The sequence below is a fragment of the Pygocentrus nattereri genome, chromosome 20 (genome assembly GCF_015220715.1).
Source record: "Pygocentrus nattereri isolate fPygNat1 chromosome 20, fPygNat1.pri, whole genome shotgun sequence".
Taxonomy (NCBI): domain Eukaryota; kingdom Metazoa; phylum Chordata; class Actinopteri; order Characiformes; family Serrasalmidae; genus Pygocentrus; species Pygocentrus nattereri.
In genome coordinates this window covers 30706191-30726316 of record NC_051230.1, presented here as the reverse complement: position 1 = coordinate 30726316, position 20126 = coordinate 30706191, and the positions used below count along the sequence as shown (strand labels likewise).

The 20126-nt window shown below is 40.2% G+C and overlaps 1 protein-coding gene across 4 annotated transcripts in view; it reads left to right on the top strand.

Annotated features, from left to right (window-relative positions):
• unc5db (unc-5 netrin receptor Db) overlaps positions 1–20126 on the top strand; it is a 249648-nt gene that overhangs the window by 205639 nt on the left and 23883 nt on the right. For all 4 annotated transcript variants that reach the window (XM_017709276.2, XM_017709277.2, XM_017709275.2 and 1 more), the window contains 2 exons: positions 838–1009; positions 7010–7237. In XM_017709276.2, the coding sequence (XP_017564765.1) occupies positions 838–1009; positions 7010–7237 (400 nt within the window). The remainder of the gene's footprint in view (positions 1–837; positions 1010–7009; positions 7238–20126) is intronic.

Genomic DNA, 20126 nt, shown 5'->3' with positions numbered 1-20126 from the left:
ATCATGTCCCACTACACTAACCTTTTCTTGAAGCTGGTCTTTTGGCTGTATGGTCGGGGTCGTTGTCTTGTTGAACTGTCCGTCTTCTTCCCAGATTGAGTTTCTAGGCCGCTGGGATTAAATTCTCCTTCAGTATCTGTTGTAACGCCACTCCATTCGCGTTCCCTTCAATAATGTTGAAGTATTATTTGCAAAGAATAAGCCCTACGTCATGATGCTCCCACCATCGTACTTCACTGTGGGTATAGTGTTCTTGGGATAAGCCTGATTTATTTTTCTTTGCAGCCTTTATATTTATGTACACTTTAATATGGCTTCTGAATTTTCTTCTTCTTCTTATTTTTTTAAATATCTTTGTTTGCGCATATGAATGTAACCTTTTTTGGTTTATGCTCATAAGTACAAAGTCAAAAGACGTGGGTGAGACAAAGACTTGTAGAACACAATGGAATTATATTAAATGACAAAAACAAAAGTTTCTGAATTGTTTCTCCACAGACAGCAAAATGGTCATACACATGGCAAGAGGCACAAAATAGACTCGCTGAGCGTGGGAGCCCATGGGCGTATAGAAGCCTAAAGAGTGTCTGCACTCAGCAGCGCACTTCTTGTTCCCACTTCTTGTTGTCTAAATTAGGTCTAGTTGCATTTCTAAGAGATGTTTAAGGTGTTCAAGCGTACATTTGATGTGTCGCTGTATTGTCACATCGGTATCCACGTACTACTACTGCTATGCTGGTAGCCTGTTTTGCTTTACTGTTGTTTGACGTTTGGCAAGAGCTTTCAAAACTCATATTAAACTTTCTTTTCTTTCTGTCTTTCCATACCCCCTGCCAGTGCCCCCTCGGAAGAGAGGTGTGAGATCCTTCTGGGTCCGGAGGTCACGTACGGCCCCCCTGGGCTAAGCCTGTCCTCTCCCGTTGCCATGACGATAGCCCACTGCGCTGAGGTCAGTGCAGAAAACTGGAACATTCAGCTCAAGAGACAGACCAAGGACAACAAGTGGGAGGTAGCGTAGAGCCGGCAACGCATCTCTCCTCTCTTGACCTTGCCTGCATTTGAAATTCATATCAGCGTGGATGGAGCCTGTCTTTGATTTATCATCCTTTCTCTCGTGTAGTTGCTCCTTGCCCAAGCCAGGGTTCAGGTTATCTTTGCAACAAAAAAAAATATTTGAAAAATATCTTTTAAAAATGTGGCTCATGAGGCAGAGATCTTGTTTCTTGTCCAGCGTATTAGAGATAGTGTTGTTATTATGTAACGTTCGACCCGAGTCTCTTACAGATGGCAGCTGAAGGATAGACCCCAAGGTGCAACTTCAGGTTCATTGCTCAAGGGCACAATAGCAGTGGCAGGAATTTACCAGCAGGGATCAAATCCCACAACCTGCTGGTCTGCAGCCAAGTTCTCTGACTCCCAGGCTGCCGCCGTTCAGAGAGCTTAGCTATGAACCTTTCCTTATTATGCGCGACACTAGGCTGCTTTCAATCACTGCTGCCTTACGGCTGTTGCTGCCTCTCTTTGGTGTGAATCTGAGGGTGCCCCGTGGTGGTGAGAGGCAGCGGCACGACGGGTGAGAAAATGCTACCGAGAACAAAAAAAATCCCAAACAATTACAGTGCGCGGTGGCCAAGGAGCCACGGGTTGCCGCAGGGCTGTCGGACAGAGGTGACCACAAGGCCAGAGGGACAGTCAGACATGTCCGGTATCGATCCAGCTCCGCTGGCGAAAAACAAGCTGAAATGACTGGCGACGTGAGGCAATTGGAAAGAGAATCATACCGAGGGTACCGCTCTTGACCTGGTCACTCAGTCAGCACTAAATCGAACGCATGTCTCTTGTGCTTAACAAGGCCTCTCGCTCCTGTTTACAGCGAAATTGCATTTCACGCACGCGCTTTAGTGTGATATTAATTGCCTGTGATTTTAGCGGCTCTCTGAAGATCACTCTGCTCTCTGCAGCTCTCGCTGAGAGTTAAGCCGGTAACACCTTATTTGAAGGCTACCTACATAAGGGCTTTATGACGCATTCATAAGCACTGAATAATGTGTTTATGAAGCACTACTTGAACATTTATTAAGTGCTTATGTCGGTTCTCGCAACCTGACATAAGATGTTTTATGAAATAAATGACATTGTGCTGACATAATATGAATAAACCTTGAACATATTTACAGCACTAAACATTTAAACCCTATACATAATTGCATCAATCATCTTATCCATACTATGGAGGGAAGAGGGGGTGGTTTCCAGGCATATTTCACCTGATATCAGTACAATGTCGTCTTAGGAATGCTGACATAAATAGTTATGTATAGTGTTTTAAATGTGTTTAGTGCTGTAAATATGCTCAACGTTTATTCTTATTATGTCAGTACAATGTCAATTATTTAATAAAACATCATGTCAGGTGGCGAGAACCGACATAAGCACTTAATAAATGGTCAAGTAGTGCTTCATAAACACATTATTCATGCTTATGAATGCGTCATGAAGTCCTTATGTAGGTAGCCTTCAAATGAAGTGTTACCGTTAAGCCTTAGACGGCTAGAGTTTTTCCTACACTTATCATATGTAATCATCGGTCGTTCTACAGAAACGTCCATTTTTGTATCCCTAGCATTTAGAGATATATCACAAACATGTTAAGGTTACAATTTATTTACATTTTTCAATAAAGCAATGAGTTATTGTAACAATCACACCTTCCTGAGCCTCGTTTTAGCAGCGTTGCTTTTTAAAACAATTATCTAGAATTCCAAGCACCACAGAAGAGCTCATCCTCACAGTCATGCTTTGAGGCAAAAAACAGGTTTTTCTGCTATTTCAGCTTCACTGATCTACACACTGACTACATGACCAGGAAATCTACGATTTACATGACGTAAAGAAAACAAATGGCAAATAAATATGATCTATATTATATTTATTATTTATTTATATTTATATTATTTCGTGTCACTGGTGTTACTGCGTAACAAAGAATCTCTTATTTTGAAATGAAAGTCACACTGATGACCTCATTTGACTTCCTTTGACCTGTTTTCTGAGGATCTATGAGGAAAAGCTCATGGTGAGTCCACTGTGTCTTTCAGTTACCAGACATTTCCTCATTTAGCTCACTGACGTCACTGGTGTGACCGACTTTATTCTGAGGTAACTGAAAAAAATAGAATACATATTTTATTGGATGTTCCATGACTGACAACATGTGTTTGGATGTTCTGTAGTAGCTATTCTGTGAAATGCATTTTTCATTAGAAATGTCTCCGGTGTTACCCTTCTTATGTGTAACACCAGTGATGGTCAGTAACACCAGTGACACCTATGGTTAGATAGAAAAGTGGACGTTTCTGTAGACCCTAATAACATGATGACATAAATTTGTATGTTACAAATATAGAAGCTTTTAATTTATTTAATTTTCAATCAAAACAGCCAGTAAGTACTAAGTTATTCGTTTTCAGGAGACATTTCTGAGATAAGATATAATCCTGTTGCATAAGGAAGGAGAAAAAAAGTGAAAAATTAGGCTTTTTAAAAGTGGAAATATAAAAAAAAATAAAATAAATAAAAACATTAAAAGCTGCAAAGGAAACTCCTTTGACTCCTAACAACCACCTGAAACACCTGGTAGACACCAAAACCGCCCCATTAGATAAACAGCACATACATCCACAGGCGTTTCTGTCCATCCTTCCACTGTGAGAAGACCACTCAGCGCTGGGGGTCTGAAAGGATGTGCAGCTGATCAAGAAGAACCTCTGAGAAAAAGAGACGGACACACCAAACAAAGAAGCTGAACAATGGACTGACCACCCCAGAGCCCAGACCTCAACACCACTGAATGTGTTTGGGGTTACTTGAATAGTGAGAAACAGAAAGTTCAACCAACTTCTAAGAGTGAACTTTAGAGGTTTCTTTAAGAAACTGAAAGCGGGTCTCATAAAAAGGACGGGAGCTATAATAAAGGCAAAGTTTGGACACATTAAATACTGAAAAGTATAATTTCAATATGATTTTAGCTTTTTTTTTTCTTTTTTTTTTTTTTTTTAACGGGGGCTGAAAAACGAATAACCTTTCATGCCATAACAGATCACCTTTTCTACTCACAAACTCAAACATGGTATGGATCTACACCAGAGGTCATTTACAGACGGACCATGGTCCGAGTCCAGACCCAGACGCTGTCCTATGTGGACCTGTGTCTATAACCAGTATAGAGAATTATGTCATTTCTACGGGGTGGTCCTATTTTAATCGGCAGAACATTTCTAACCTATAAGAGCCGGAGACTCACACACCAACCACATGCAATGTACATATCACACGTGACGCGACTCAGCCAATCAGATCTGTGCATTAAGATGAGGCCTGAGACTCGAGTGAGTGATGCACACACAGGGGAGGGACGAGGCAAGAAACAGCAGTCAGAGAAGAAAGTGAGTCAGAGGGAAGTTACTTCACATGCCGTGAACTAAAAAGAGAAAACTGACTATAAATATTGTTGAAATATGACTGAATTGGACTTGATATTCAGTCATTGTCTGTATAAGATGTTAATATTCCTACTAGACTACTTCAGTAAACAGCATATGGCACTGAGTCACGATGCAAGATAGACATTATGATGTTTGGACCTTTGCTTGAGGAGATTTTCTTTGACTGGACCTGATTGAATTTTAATTAAAGACCTCTGATCTACATTTTCAGCCGAATCTCTCAGCTTCACCAAGCTGCGAAAGAACAATAACTCGTCTAACCACAGCACACTTACAAAGGTTAAAACCATCGCTCATTTCTCGGCAAGTTTCATTGCTTAATTCGGCCCTGAAATCGATTCAGCACATCATGTTGATCCCCTTTTGCCACCAGCAACATTGGCTAAGAAAGATTTTCCAGCTTCAAGAGGAAATCGACTTCCAGTGCGCTAAACACGTCGGCTTCTAACCACCGAGAGGTGCAACAATTCTTGTGGATAAGTCAACGTCAGCATGAGAACATATGAGGATGAATCGATGCCCTACTCGGGTTAAACAGAAAAGACCAACAGCGGGGTCAGTTCAGCTCTGTAAACAGCTCCTGCTTGACCTCAGTTCATATTAATACTGTTTTTTCCACTCTGTGCTCTAGACAGTCCGGCTTTTATCGCATCACAAAGGCTGGCTCCTCCGCCGAGGTCTTTCCGTTTGATGCGCGTGTTGCTTTGAAGAGCTCCTGTCGTACTAAGAAACAAGTGAAAGTGAAAGGAGGGATGTATTATATCGACATGTCTGCTCGGTTCGGCCCTGACCTAAGCTGGTCAGCCGTTAGAGACGTGACCTTGTTGATTGCAGAGCGATTCTCCACGGCGAAGCGAGCTTAGATCCTGCTGCCAATGGGAGCCAGATGAGCCAGACGCAGAAAAGGGAGAATAGGAAGACGACACGGACAAAGACAGCTCTGCACGAGGTTCTTCCGCTACAAGGCCGGGTTGAGAGGTTGAGAGCAGGGCTGCTGGAGTTTTTCAGCACTGTGTCCACTCACTGTCCACTCTATTAGACACTCCTACCCTGTCGGTCCACCTTGTAGATGTAAAGTCAGAGACGACAGCTCATCTGCTGCTGCACAGTCTGTGTTGGTCATCCTCTAGTCCTTCATCAGTGGTCACAGGACGCTGTCGGCTGGATATTTTTGGTTGGTGGACTGTTCTCAGTCCAGCAGCGACACTGAGGTGTTTAAAAACTTCAGCAGCACTGCTGTGTCTGATCCACTCAGACCAGCGCAACACACACTAACACACCACCACCACGTCAGTGTTACTGCAGTGCTGAGAATGATCCACCACCCACATAGCACCTGCTCTGTGAGGGTACATGGGGGTCCTCACCACAGAAGAACAGGGTAACTGAGTATCAGAGAAACAGATGGACTACAGTCTGTAACTGTAGAACTACAGAGTGAAACTATACGGTCAGTGGAGCTGATAAAATGGACAATGAGCGTAGAAACAAGGAGGTGGTCATAATGCAATGCATGATTGGTGTATGTCAACTGCAATGAAGCCTGCATTGAATTTTATAAGAATGCGTCCTTTCATTTTCATCTTACTTTGCAGATTTACAAACGTGGGTTTTATTTTGTTTAAAGCTTTGTTACAGCCAATTCAATTATGTGAATAATTGGTATAAGATAAAGAATTTGTGTATTTTCCTTAAATTCTCACAGACAGCATGAATTGAAAAGTCATAGCCCAGATGTTTATGTCAACACTGCGCTGCAGAATTCACTCAATAACAGTAACAACACACTGCATGCCTATAGACCTGTGATGAATGCGTCGTTCTCTAGTCAGACTCATGGCCTACAGGTCTAAACAGTTTCTCTCAATGGGAAAAATGAAAATTTTAAAGTGTACACTCCTCCCCCATTTAGTACCACCACATCCTGAAATACAAGGTTGTTACTTCTACACATCAGTATGATGTTGCATGAAACTAAGTCAATTATTAAACTTCAACACCATTAAATACCAACACCAGCCACTCAAACTGTAGCTGAAAACCTCCAAAGCAACTCGACTGCCACTTTTGATGAAGCTTGCTGGTTTGTGTGATGTATTTTGGTGTGGTTGCCAGTCTTATGTCAGTTCAGTGCAGCAGTGCGCCTGCATGCACCTATATTCATATTTCAGCTCCTTAATTCTGAGGATCCAGTAACACAGCAGTGATTTTTTTAAAAATGACACATTTTTCTCAGAGAGAAAACCAACTTATCTCTGGCGTTTCTGTCAGCGGGTTCTGAGCTTTGAGTTTAGCCAATTGCAGAAGATCATTTACTCTTGAGTTGTTAATATAACACTGGAAAGTTGGCACATGTTACAGATTCATACTGGATTAAAGTCACTTCACAGTTATTACTGTCAGACTGTAAACACTACACACAATCTAGACTAATACTGGATTATACCACAGATATTGTCCGTATTCATTTTAAAATTAATCCAGGTGTCCTCTCTCCTGTACAGGAAGTGATGTCAGTGGAGGACGAGTCGACTTCCTGCTACTGCCTGCTGGACTCTAAGAGTTGCCACTTGCTTCTGGACGAGCCCGGCTCCTACGCCCTGGTGGGGGAGCCGCTGAACGAGCATGCTGGTAAAAGGCTGAAGGTGGCCGTGTTTGGCAGCTTGGAGGCCTCTTCCCTGAACTACAGCCTACGAGTGTACTGCGTAGACGACACACCTCATGCCTTTCAGGTCAGCATGACATGATGCTGCTGAGTAACCCTGAAACTTCTCACCTACTTTGTTATATATATATATATATATATATATATATATATACTGATATAATACTGTATCAGTATGAGTATTTATTAGAAGACCTATGATTTAGCACCCACTTACACTTCTATGTGCTGGTGTCCTCTAGTTTACCTGCAAGCACTCTATTTGTTACCAGAGTATGTCCTGAAAGTTGGTTGAATATCACTGACGTTATAGTTGAGTTAGAACCAAGTTTAGGGTTCTTTTAAATGAGTCACCTTGGCTAGAAATATTAAAAATACCCCAGTGATTCTCAAAATATCGCGATTCTGTATCATTTGATTTGTTGATCATTCACTCAAGTTCTATTTTCACAACTAAATTGAGGTGGAAATCTAGAAGACCTCAGTTTGATCAGGAGAGTGTGGATATTATAGAGATGGTTGTGCAGCCATGGCAATTTGAAGAGCCCGCAGCACGCAGTAGGCTTTCTTTCATTTTTTACAGCTTTTATTTTCTGGCAGGAATCTGAAATCTGCGTGAAATGTTAAATGCTGTTAGAAAATCTCTGCTTTAGCTTGGCGGCACGCTCTGTAATTTGGCACATTTTGCATGCTCACAGTATTCTTCCTGAGGTGTGTGGCATCAAATATTATGTGACGTTTTGGTAATTACAAGCAGTAATTACAGTAAAACAAGTAAAAACAAGTAGTGTTACCTGTAAATGCCACTACGGCACATAGAAAAAGTCTGAAGACCTGAAGGAAGAAGCAGAAATGATCCATGGAGCATTGACTGAGAATGACTGAATACGTTTGAGATGGCGCACAGTAGTAGTACTGTACAGAGCATTGCAAAGCACTGACGCTAGTGCGTCCTTGGAGACTGTAGAAGGGGTGGGTTTGGCAGTAGTTGCCCTTAAGGTGTCCTTGCCTGCACTGTTCCACTAAGCATGTGTGATTTGAATGAATAGTACAGTCAAATGTGCAAATGTGACTTAAAGTGAATGACAGTGAATTCCAACTCATCTAAATAAGCCATGTTGGCATATTAGAGCCATACGTTTGGGCGTTCCTGGTCAAATGACTTGTTGTTGTTGATTACCTAGGTGAAAATTGGCACATGTTCAACAGGGAACACACTTCTATACATATCAATACACAAACCCTGCTTATTTGCGGTTCACAATACCAGATGTCAAATAGACAGTGTGTATTTAAGTGTGTTCTCTATAGATGAGATGTCCCCATGTTTTAACTTACAAAATAAACAAAACGTTATTTGACCGAGGGGAGGTCAAACTTTGGCACTGAATATCTGTTAATGGCAACAGGCTTAATTCCTGTACTAAGCTTGCATGTGTCAGTTGTCTTGGGCATCATACTTACAAATAGTTTATAATGTTTAAATAATAACGATAATATTAATAGTCTAAATAGATTAGCTTGGAGTTCAGCAAATGACTTTATTTACTATTTGTACCCAACTTTACAGCACTGATGACGTTTTACTTCACAAACCAGTGTCCGCACTCTTCTGGAAACGTAGATTCATTATGGTGGGAACAAACTGAGAGTGACATTTATAAACCAATCTAGTGCCTCATGAAAGTGGAACTCACAGTAAGGGGCAATGGTGTGCTCATCAACACAAGCCTGTCGCTAGCACGTGGATGTAATGCAAGTTAGCATGACTAATAAGGGCCCCAAAAAAGACCAGTTACGCATGCAGATGTGTGCTGAATAACATATTACGTTCAGTGGCTCTGTTTACATGCAAAGATTTTTGCCAGACCAATTGAATACAATTGAATTACAGATTCAGGTGTTTATATGCTCACTCTATTCAACAGTCTGATGGAAAATCTTCGTTTACATGCTCACTACAAGTAATCCAATGCAAAATGACGTGTATGCGTGGGGTACCACTTAGAGGAAACGTTACCATGACAGCAAGCATCACATGAGTTCCAGTCAGAGTGAGATGAGCAGCAGTGAGCAGTGATTGTGTTTTTAACTGCTTTAAAATGACGTCAGACTCAGAAAAACGTCCTTCACATGTCCTTATTAAAGAAGGCTGAGTGGAAGACGTCGTGTTCTGAGACACTTAAGCTGGACGTCCGTCCCACCGCCGTCTTTTAAAGATCAGAGTATAAACTTCGTCTCCTCCGCAGACCAGTTTCTGCTCCGCCGTGTTGAACAGAATAAACGTTCGCTATGACGAAACGAAACTTTCCGATAGGGAATGTAATCGGATACAGGTCTTTACACGGCTATTATTCTTCTATTTAACTGATTATTTCGAGGTTTACCCACCTCGTTCAAGGTAGACATTTTATTCCGAACAGCGTCAATCTGACTAGCCTATTTTGATTGAGGTGTTTACATGGATGTATTCTATTCGGATTGAGCTATTAGTCAGATTATTAACGGATTATTAGGCTGCATGTAAATGTGGCTAGTGAAAATAGAGAACAGAGAACAACGGTTCTGTTACCTAATGTTTTGCTAGATCATTTGTTTGGCTTGTGTTTTAATTGTATTGCAGGAATTCGAAGAGCAGAGGCGAGAGGGGGTTTAGAAGGTGTTTATGGGAATATCCAGTTGCATTCTTGTTGAGACAAAGGCAGGCATTCCAGGCATGTCATGAAAAATAGCTGTCTATTGCCAAAATAAATTCATTTTCATTACCTCAAAAAAGTCAAAAACAGTTTGCGACAATAACATTTATTGTTAATATGTTTAATTAGAATAAATAAAATAGAATGACATTTCAGTGTATTACATTTGTTTGTAGTCCATCTCTTGCCTTGTATTTTTGTCCATGTTCCATGTTGACTTACAGCAGTCTTCACATTATTCACTTATGTAATGCACTTACTTTCAAAGCTTGTAAACCCCCTTGGGTTCCTGAACTGGGAATTCCATCGACTTTTCAATCTATATGCGTAAGTCAATTGTTGAGATGTCAACAGAGTCACACAGAGAGGTTTGGTGTGAAATGGTTGATGACCAGCGGTCATGATGTCTAAAACACAAATATATACTATCTAATTTTATATACTATCCAGAACCACCAGTGAACTCACACGTGACTTTAGAGGCATTACACTCTTCAGACGTCTAGTTCTTATCACCACAAGTGTGAACAGTTCTCTAGAATTCTTCTATTTATCTTAAGATATCAAAAAGAATTTTTATAGCGCCACACTTATCTCACATGTAGCTTAATGGCTAAGAGGGCATTTTTTTGTAATTAAAGTTTTTTATTTAAACACAGTAAACAAAAGCTCATATGGTACATCATATAGAAAACAAAAGAAGGAAGGCCAGTTATCAAAAAGATACAAACATCTCTTAATTCTTGTCTCATAATCATGCAGTTAGCCAGAAGTGAGATATTCCATAAAATATTCCCAAATTCCCAGTTCCACCAGCCCTTTGCCCCTTATTCTGGCTAGCATAACCTCATACGATGTGGTCTCGCTCATTAGGATTTTCCACTCTTGGAGTGTTGGACATGTGGGTGATTTCCAGCGTCTTAATATGACTCTGGCGGCTGAGGTCGTCCCCACCATCAGAACTGAATATGGCCTTTTTGTTAGAGTTGGAGTTTCTGTTTCATCTCCCAAAAGACATAAATGGGGAGACACTGGCAGGGCTACTCCTGCCCATGTCTCCAAAAATGTCAGCACACTGTGCCAGAATGGTTCAACCATGGGGCATTCCCATATGCTAAGAGGGCATTTTAACAAAACGTAAAGAATGATACCTTGATAGAGCTTCTTGGTATATTCATGTTGCAAATATATTATGTACACATTTATTTTGACCTTAGTAAATTATATACACACGTTACAATGCATTTTATTTTACGGGGCTCAAGCTATAAGCTCAAGTTACATCTAAGACCTGCGCTGTAATGACATGAAACATTCAGTGGAGACACAACACTCGTTTTATCCCGGTTTCCTCGCTCCTGATCCGCTGGTCTTCACATGTACGACGCTAATGGTCAGGACCATTATCAGCAGGCTGATGCTCATCACCACTGCAATGATCATATGAGCTTGAAAAGCGTCCAACGTGTCTCGAGTGTCTTGCGTCTCAACCGCGTTACAGGCTGATAAGACAGAAAAAACAGGAAGTGGCTGTGAAAGGCTAGACAGGATTTCTAAAACCTTAAAAAACAACAGAAACAACAAGATCTAGCCCTGCAGAGAAGGATAACACTTCAGGAGAATTACCGCAAAATACTGCCCGACTCGATGGCCGAGATGGAAGCGGTCATTCAGAGAGGTTCGGTGTAGAAATGGTTCGCTCACTGACTGGTTTCTTTACAGCGGTGGTGTTAGGAACTGGACATCGTCATGGTCACCATGTTCACATTTTATTTACCACCTAAAACCACCAGTGAACCTACACCAGGCTTCTGGGTTTTATATGTGATGCTGACGATGGTAAAATAGGGGCGATTCCGGAGAAATAGGTGTTCTCTAGGGACCATTTTGCCTCACAACGCCAGGCATGTGCCCCTCCACCATGAATGTGGTTTAAAATATAAACCTGAAGCCTGAACCTTCTCAGAACTATATTAAAACAATGTCTCAACCATTTCATGTATTAACCTTTTGACCAAGTAAACCATTTAATTTAGCAAAAAATAAGAAAAGTTCCTGAATTTTTTGCATATCAAGCCCATAGCTCTTATATATATATATATATATATATTTGGGGCAGTCGTGGGCTGGAGGTGTCCTTGAGCAAGACACCTAACCCCCAACTGCTCCCCGGGCGCTGTGGATAGGGCTGCCCACCGCTCTGGGCAAGTGTGCTCGCTGCCCCCTAGTGTGTGTGTGTGTGTTCACTAGTGTGTATGTGGTGTTTCACTTCACGGATGGGTTAAATGCGGAGGTGGAATTTCCCTGTTGTGGGATCAAAAAAGTATCACTTAATTTTAATCTTAATATATACATTGCACATAATTTATTGAGGTAAGAATATACAGCTAGGCTCTATTAAGACAAAATGAGGGTCCTAATTCAGCTCGGTTAGTAAGAAGTTTAGGTAGACCCCGTGTTTAAATAAGACCAACACAATTTTGTCTTTATTTGGAGCTCCTTGGTGATATAGGTGTAGCCAATGGCTGGCCAGGACTGACCAGTGCCATTCCTGGAATGAAGCATGGCCACTTATTTGGTCACCAAAATCACGGAAAGTGAGACAGTAGACCATCATCAGCCATCCATTGTTAGTAAAACGGTGAAAATCTGCTATCAGGGTAGATACCAACCCGTTCTGAGTCTGATGATGCTGCAGGTAATTAGCATCCTTATTAGCCTCTCGCTGTGATGGGCTAATTTACTCCGCGAACGGGTGAGGGAATGTGCGCCGGGGCCTTCAGCGGTGCTGCTCTGTGAGCCGTGTTATGGAGTAGGCTGGGTGATGCTGACTTACTGATCAAAAATCAGTCATCTACCATCGTTCATCATGCCGACTCATTTCGGGACGGACTTCCCTTATAAAGCGTTTCCGAAAGGTTTCAAATCAGTTTGTTAATGGTGTTAGTTTGGTCATAAACACTTTACAAATCATTTCCTAAGCAGTTCTAATGAAATCCTTAATGAAAAGGGCAAACGTGAGTGAATGAATATGGGAAGACGCTGATGAGTTTAACGCCGACTGATGAAGGCAAAGATCAATAAGAATCCAATTCTGAGGTTTCACAGTATTAATGAATGAGGGTTCACTGATAGGCAAACAGCAGGTCCCTGTCGGCCTTTTGATGGGTTTTAACTGCTAATTAATGAACATACTAAACCCATTTTAAACCATTTATGAGCGCTTTTTAAGGATAGTCTTATATTAAAGTGGCACTGGTTGCCTTATTCAATGCTGTCTGGCCAGCTTTCCAATTATTAGACTACTGTCTAACCTGTAGTGAATGCAACCTAAATTGAATAACTTCTATGGCCTGGTCTATATGAAATGCTGCGTCAACACCGTTTTGTAGTTCAGTTCACTTTCGCCAAGCGTGGTTTCGAGATGAAATGATGAACACATTTTGTTTTCCTACCCATCACTTTCTTTGTGCCACCAAAAAAAATCTTACCTGGCCAGCCTATGCTAAAGTTCTAGCTATGCCCATGGATAGTGATACAAAATAAGTGCATTATAGACCCAGTACTAAGGCAAAGGTTGTGCACAAGTTTATGCTCTATTCACTCTACTTAATAAAGTGCTTAATAAAGTGCTCTGGATATTTAGCCGCTATTGGCTTGATAATTACGGGGGTGTTTATAGTGGATGTTTATGGCTCGATTCTCTTAGTCTGGACCAAAGCAGAAAGCAATGCAGTGCTGTTTTTATGGCATACATTTGGCAACAGTAATTAAGATCATATCCAACTTTCTGGGCTGACTTTTCTCCACTTTATGACTCTTCAAGGGTTCTTGGGTAAGGGCAGTGGTTCTGTTGAGAACCATGAGTTCTATATAGAACCATTTCATGCTTAAATGGTCTGCAAGGTGCAATTGTCGCTCAGATTGACGGAGAGTGTGTTGTGTAGGCTTCTACATAGAAGCTTTTAGAAGGCATCAAAAAAGGGTTCTGCTATTGCTACAGTGTCAAGCTTGTCAAGCATTTCACCATGCGGAGAACCATTTGAGCATGCACATGGTTCTATATAGAAGTCAGGGTTCTAAATAGAACTGCTGCCTTTACTAAAGAACTCTTGAAGAACCATCTTTTTTAAGTAACTAAGCTCGAGGGTTTTGTTTATGTCTAGTGGAATAGCAATTTCTGAAAGAAACACTCCTTAAAAACTTGAAATTATCTTGTGCAAAGGGAAAAAAATGTAAAAAGTAAGAAGTATATGAAAATAATAAAGGCTTTATTTTATTTATTTTAGCCTCAGAACTTTGTGAGTTGGTTCATTTCCCTTCTTTATAATTAAGATTAAGATTAAGATTAAATGATACTTTTTTGATCCCACAACCGGGGAAATTCCACCTCCGCATTTAACCCATCCGTGAAGTGAAACGCCACATACACACTAGTGAACACACACACTAGGGGGCAGTGAGCACACTTGCCCGGAGCGGTGGGCAGCCCTATCCACAGCGCCCGGGGAGCAGTTGGGGATTAGGTGTCTTGCTCAAGGACACCTCAGTCATGGACTGTCAGCACTGGGGATCGAACCGGCAACTTTCTGGTCACAGGGCCAGTTCCCTAACGTCCAGCCCACGACTGCCCCCTAAATAAGCCATGTTGTTGTATTTCTTTGGGTCCTTGGGCAAGACTCCTAACACCGCCTTCGCCTACCTGTGTAACAATAATCAAAATTGTAAGTCGCTCTGGATAAGAGTGTTTGCCAAATACCATAAATGTAAATGTAAAATGATGAGCTTGTTTACATAAATACATGTCATCAGATGAGCTTCTGGTACAATTCCTTTAATGGAACCAGTTAAAATAGTTTTAATCTATTATGCAGCACAAAAATGGTCCTGTTGCTATACTTATTTCCTATATTAGTACCCACATATTACCAATATATTTGTGTTATGGCTACAATAACCAACTTTTTGTATGCAATTTTTAGGTTAGCACAATGTGTTACTATGATGTTACCATGTCATTACACACTTATTACTGATCTGTGAAGTAAAGCGCTTCCCTATTGGTCACTTTTGTTCCAATGAACTGCATTAACAGAGCAATAGCACCAGGGTTTATTTTAATTAGACCCAAACTGCCAAGTGTGAACATAGCCTTTCTTAGCAGCTACTGGCCTGATGAGGCCTAATAATGACATAATCATGAGCATCTAAAATGAGCAAAAGATTTTAATGTGTAATACACATTAAAAGTGATCTGGAAATTGCTTAATTCCTTATAAAGCTCCACAGTTTGAATATTACAAGCACATTATAATGTCCAATACTGATCTTGTACTCTGTTGGAAGATGATGAGGCATTACCTTGATTACAGTCGGTGTGATGTTGATCTTGCTGCTCTGACCGACCCCGAGTGGCTAGAACAAATGGTACAGCAAGAGATTATATTATATGCAAAAGTTATTGAAAGCATTGTGTACCCAACTGATCCTCAGACTTCATAATATATTAATACATTTCACCTGATCAAACACTATAAATGAAAACAGAGTAAAAAAAAAACTTATTCAACATCACTTTGATTGTTTTTACAGATTCATGAAGACCTCAGTGTACACTTTCCTTCTGTTGCTCAGTTCTCAGAACTCTATTACAAAACTCATTTCCAAAGAAATTTCATATTTCACCTCCCCAACTTTGTGTTGTTTGTAACTATACCCTCATACTGATACTGATACATTGACATATGCAAGTTAAAACTACATTGCTGTATGTCAACAACGTCCAGAAACACTACTGACAGTCTGGACAGAGGAAATGTGTATTGTGTATTGTCTGGTGAGGCCACCTTTCAGATTGTTTATGGGAATAATGAACGTTGTGTTTTCTGGACCAAATAAGAAAAAGATCATCTGAATTGTTACCAGCATAAAGTTCAAAAGCATCTATTGTATGGAGGTGTTTGTAACTTGCACATCAGTGAAAGCACCATTAATGCTAGAACACACACACAACATGCTGCCTTCCAGACAACGTCTTTTTCAGGAGCGTCCATCATTATTTCAGCATGACATCCATTCTGCATGTGTTATAACAGAATGGATAATCATGGTGGCATAATCAGAGAGTGTTGGTGTTAGACTGAACTTTCCCAAGTCATTCTATCAAAATAGGACAAGCTGTTCCCCTTTCATAAAGACAACTGTTTTACAGTAACATTTTGCACAAGTTTTTATACAAACAAAATATTTTTATCAAATGATTAAGCAAATCTTTCCAAATTTGAGGTCAAATTTATTTATTTTTTGTTATTTTTCTTTTTTCTATTTACAGATCATTTACAGTTATGATCACTGGCTATTGTCCTTACATTTGATTTTTAAACTTAAGAATATCATTTTCAGTTTAATGAAAAAAATACTCTTTTAAATGTAATAAGCTGTTCTGTTTGCTATGAAATTAAATACATTAAATATTGGTATTTGAAAAAAAATCAGCCCTGTTAGTATAAGCATCTTTGCCTCTTTACATGTCTTCACACTCATAAAGTTAGAATGACTCGCAGGAAATGTCATCACTGGAATCTAATGAAGGTGAAATGAACTCTGGTTTTGTATTATTTTGTCCATTTTTCATTGTTTTCTTGTTCAGGATAAAATATTCATGTATTGCATTTCCAAGTGTAATAATAAAATAGATAAATTTCATGACCACATGGGCACCATATGTTCTAAAAGCGTTCAACATGAGTGGAATAACTGCTGACTTACGCTGCAAACCTCAACCCTGTGACTGTCAGCCTTGTTTCCAACTAATCGATTGACATTTGCTCTTCCCGTAAATACACATATACATAAATAGACACACACACACACACAAACCACACACACACACAAACCACACACATACTTTTCATAAAAGACATTTCACTTCTTGTTGGTTTGGTTATTTGACAGTGTTACAAAAGTATTAGAAAAGACAACAGAAGGCCTTCAGCTACCTCTGAAAACAGAGAACTGCTGCGATACCTGGTGAAACGCAAAAGCAGCCACTAGTTCATGAGGTACTACTGAACTCTTCAGGTCAAAGCTTTTGCTTCACTGCAGCAGATAATGGTGCCATATGTTCAGCCAGGTGAAGTAAAGCATGAGCGAGCCTGGTAGCTATTCACTTTATTAAAAAAATATAATAATAATGACAACTATCTTCATGTGTAGATTAATATGTGGCAAAATTGAGTTAAATATGTGGCAAAATTGACTTTTTAGCAGATGTTCCCAATCAGAATCTTTATTTTAAGAACAAACTCTGACCTTTGCCATGCAAAAGAGTATGTATATGTATATACGCAGGTGGATGAGCAAATGTCTGTCACAGCTGGCACACAACACCATCTGTTAATGGTTAAAAATACATTAATAAATAAGTTGAAAATACTATTTCAAGAATATATATGCTTGAGATTTTCTAGAGAATCATTTGGTACTAAATGAACCAACCACCAATGTAGGAAAATGTTCTGAGAAGTTGCAAATTGATGCAAATTGTCCTCTTTTTCATAGATATTGACAAAATGAGGCACATTATGAAGCAAAAAACAAGTTTTCTCTTTTTATTAGCATTTCACATTGTGGTTGAGGTTTCAGCTTTTGCAGTTTTACTTTCACTGTAGTCAGCGTGGCTTTGATGTCGCTGCTGCCCACCCTGAGTGGCTAAAAACATGTGCTACGCATGTGGTGTGAAGAAGTTTTAAGATGCTTATGTCCTACTGATCCAAGGACTCTCTATACATTAATACCTTGCACCAGATGTGATCGTACTACTTACCATAGAGCTCTTCTCCTTCCCCAAACTCCATGTGGTCGTCATACGTAGCGCAGAAGTATGTGCCGAGATCGGCCTCGGCCACACTCAGGACTCTCAACCCGATGAACCTTTCCAAGACGCAGCCTTTGAGATTGCTGTCATTAGAGTGTTGAAGAATAGTCACCTCCCCATCATTTTTCAGACTGATGACCATCAGTTGTTTCAGCTGGGCTTCGGGGCTCATCCTCAGCCAGTAGATTTTCTGATGGTAGGACATCTCACATGCTACAGTGACATTTTCTCCAAGTCTAACCTCTTTCTTCTTCAAGGCTCCCGAAGACTTAAATGTCAAAACAAGGTTTACTGCTGAGAAAGAAATGAAGAAGTGTTCAGTTCGATGTACCTGTCTAAACAAGGCTCGCTCAGATGGTGGTCTGAAAGTGCTCATGCTCGTTTGTCATTTACAGAATTAGAGAAAGTGGACGTTTATTTACTGAAAGCCTCTTCTCTTCATTATTCTACTCTAAAGATTTCTTGAAGGAACGGAACTCACCTGTGAAGAAAAGCGCTGGAGACAATAGCATTGTTTTCCTGTGAGCCTTGGCCAGCGAGGACTTTCACAATAGATAGGTGTGCTGCAGATGAGCGGAAGTAAAACCACTCTCACATCCCCCCTTCTGCCCTCACACCTCCATCAGTAAGGTTTCATCTTTTCACATGTATAAGCTTTGAACTTTACATTTACAACTACACAGTTTCCTAGTTTGGTTCCAACCCAGATCTGCTAGAACTCAGAGGGTCTTTATTAGCTGGACTACAGACTGTATTACAGGAACGTACCAACTTCCATTTGGATGACAACTTCCATAAGGACTGAATTTAGGACAGGAGCTTCTAAAAATGTCTAAACACTGTCTTAAATTAGGTATACCAGTAGTCTCGTACTGTTTTTAAGCCTTGGTGTCTATCATTAGCTATTCGGCTAAAATAGAATGTTAGTATTTTTCAATCAAGGTGACTAAAATGACACCATGAGCTGTTTATCGAACCAGCTTACATTTTTACATAAGTTATTTCAGTAAAACTTCAGTATAAGGGGACATTTTAACACCCTTACAATGTGGAATAATGCAGAATTCGGAATTTTGTTATGAATTGAATAATTAAATGGTTAAGAAAGAACAAAGCAAAGCCATTCAGAGTGGTTCGATGTCAAATGCTTCTTTCCTAGAGAATCTTACAGAGTCAGAATTGTTCACAGTGGTGGTGATAGGAACCAGACGTCCCTCACAGAAAGTTATGACTTGAAATGGTTATGAATGCACTGTCTATCGTTGTTTTATGATAGTTTTGAGAAGATTTTGGCCTAAAATGTAAGTTGCCATAACTTATTTGTCCTGGATTTATCACTGTCCTGGTTTTATCATCAACATTTCATATATAAACTCAGAAGACTCATGTAGGCTCACTGGTGGTTGCATAGTAAATTATGGTAACCCCTGGTTCCTATCACCACCACTGTAAACAGACCTGAGTCTTTACAATTAACCGTTTCACACCAAACCATGCTGAATGAGCCTATATCCCATTTAGCCACACAATGTGTTATTGTTCAGACGTGTGGCAGATGTCGATTAATGCGAATGAAGGTTTGTAAATGCTCGATAAAGGCTTAAAGTGGAATTCCACCATTTCAACACATCTACATAGTTAAATCGTTGGGATATAAACAAACACTGTGCTAGTAAAGTGGGTTCAGTAGTCTTGAAATGAACTTGAGGATTAAGGAATCGGCTCAGATCAAGCTCAGTTTTAGCTGTTAGCCTCGTCTTCAGGCTGCAACAAAGAAAAAAATGGAGGCCGTTTTTTATTACCTGGTTTTGTTATTAGTGTGATGTTGGTTTGAACAGGACTCTTATTACCGAGGAAGCTTTGAGTTCAGCCAATTAGAAGGTATAGAAGGTAGTTCAATCTGGATTTATTACTAAGCAGACTTCAGGTGTTGCAGATTTGTATTGGATTAAAATCCTGGATCTCATCAGTAATCATTCAGATTACCTCCCCAGCTAAAACTAATCCAGCTCCAATAGGGCTTAAGGCATTTTGATGATGATGATCTGATATCTGTTATATATCATGCATGTGCACAGACATTATATTGCCCCTCTATACTGAACTGCTGCTATTATTTTGATTAGGCGTTCAAGACACAACTCACCTGTGCAGGCAGGGGTACATGATGAAGAGGAATTTGTTATCAACCACGATTGAGACGTAACTTGAGAAAAGATGCTGTTAGATAATTGGTATTAAGCAATAGTAAATAATCTTATCTTGAGATTTTCAGAACTTAGAACTAAAGAGGGCTTCTTTAGGTTTGCAGGGGACTCCTAGACTGGCTACCCAAGCAGGGATCCGAGCGATTTAGAATGTAAGGTCACAGAAATGTCACTCTG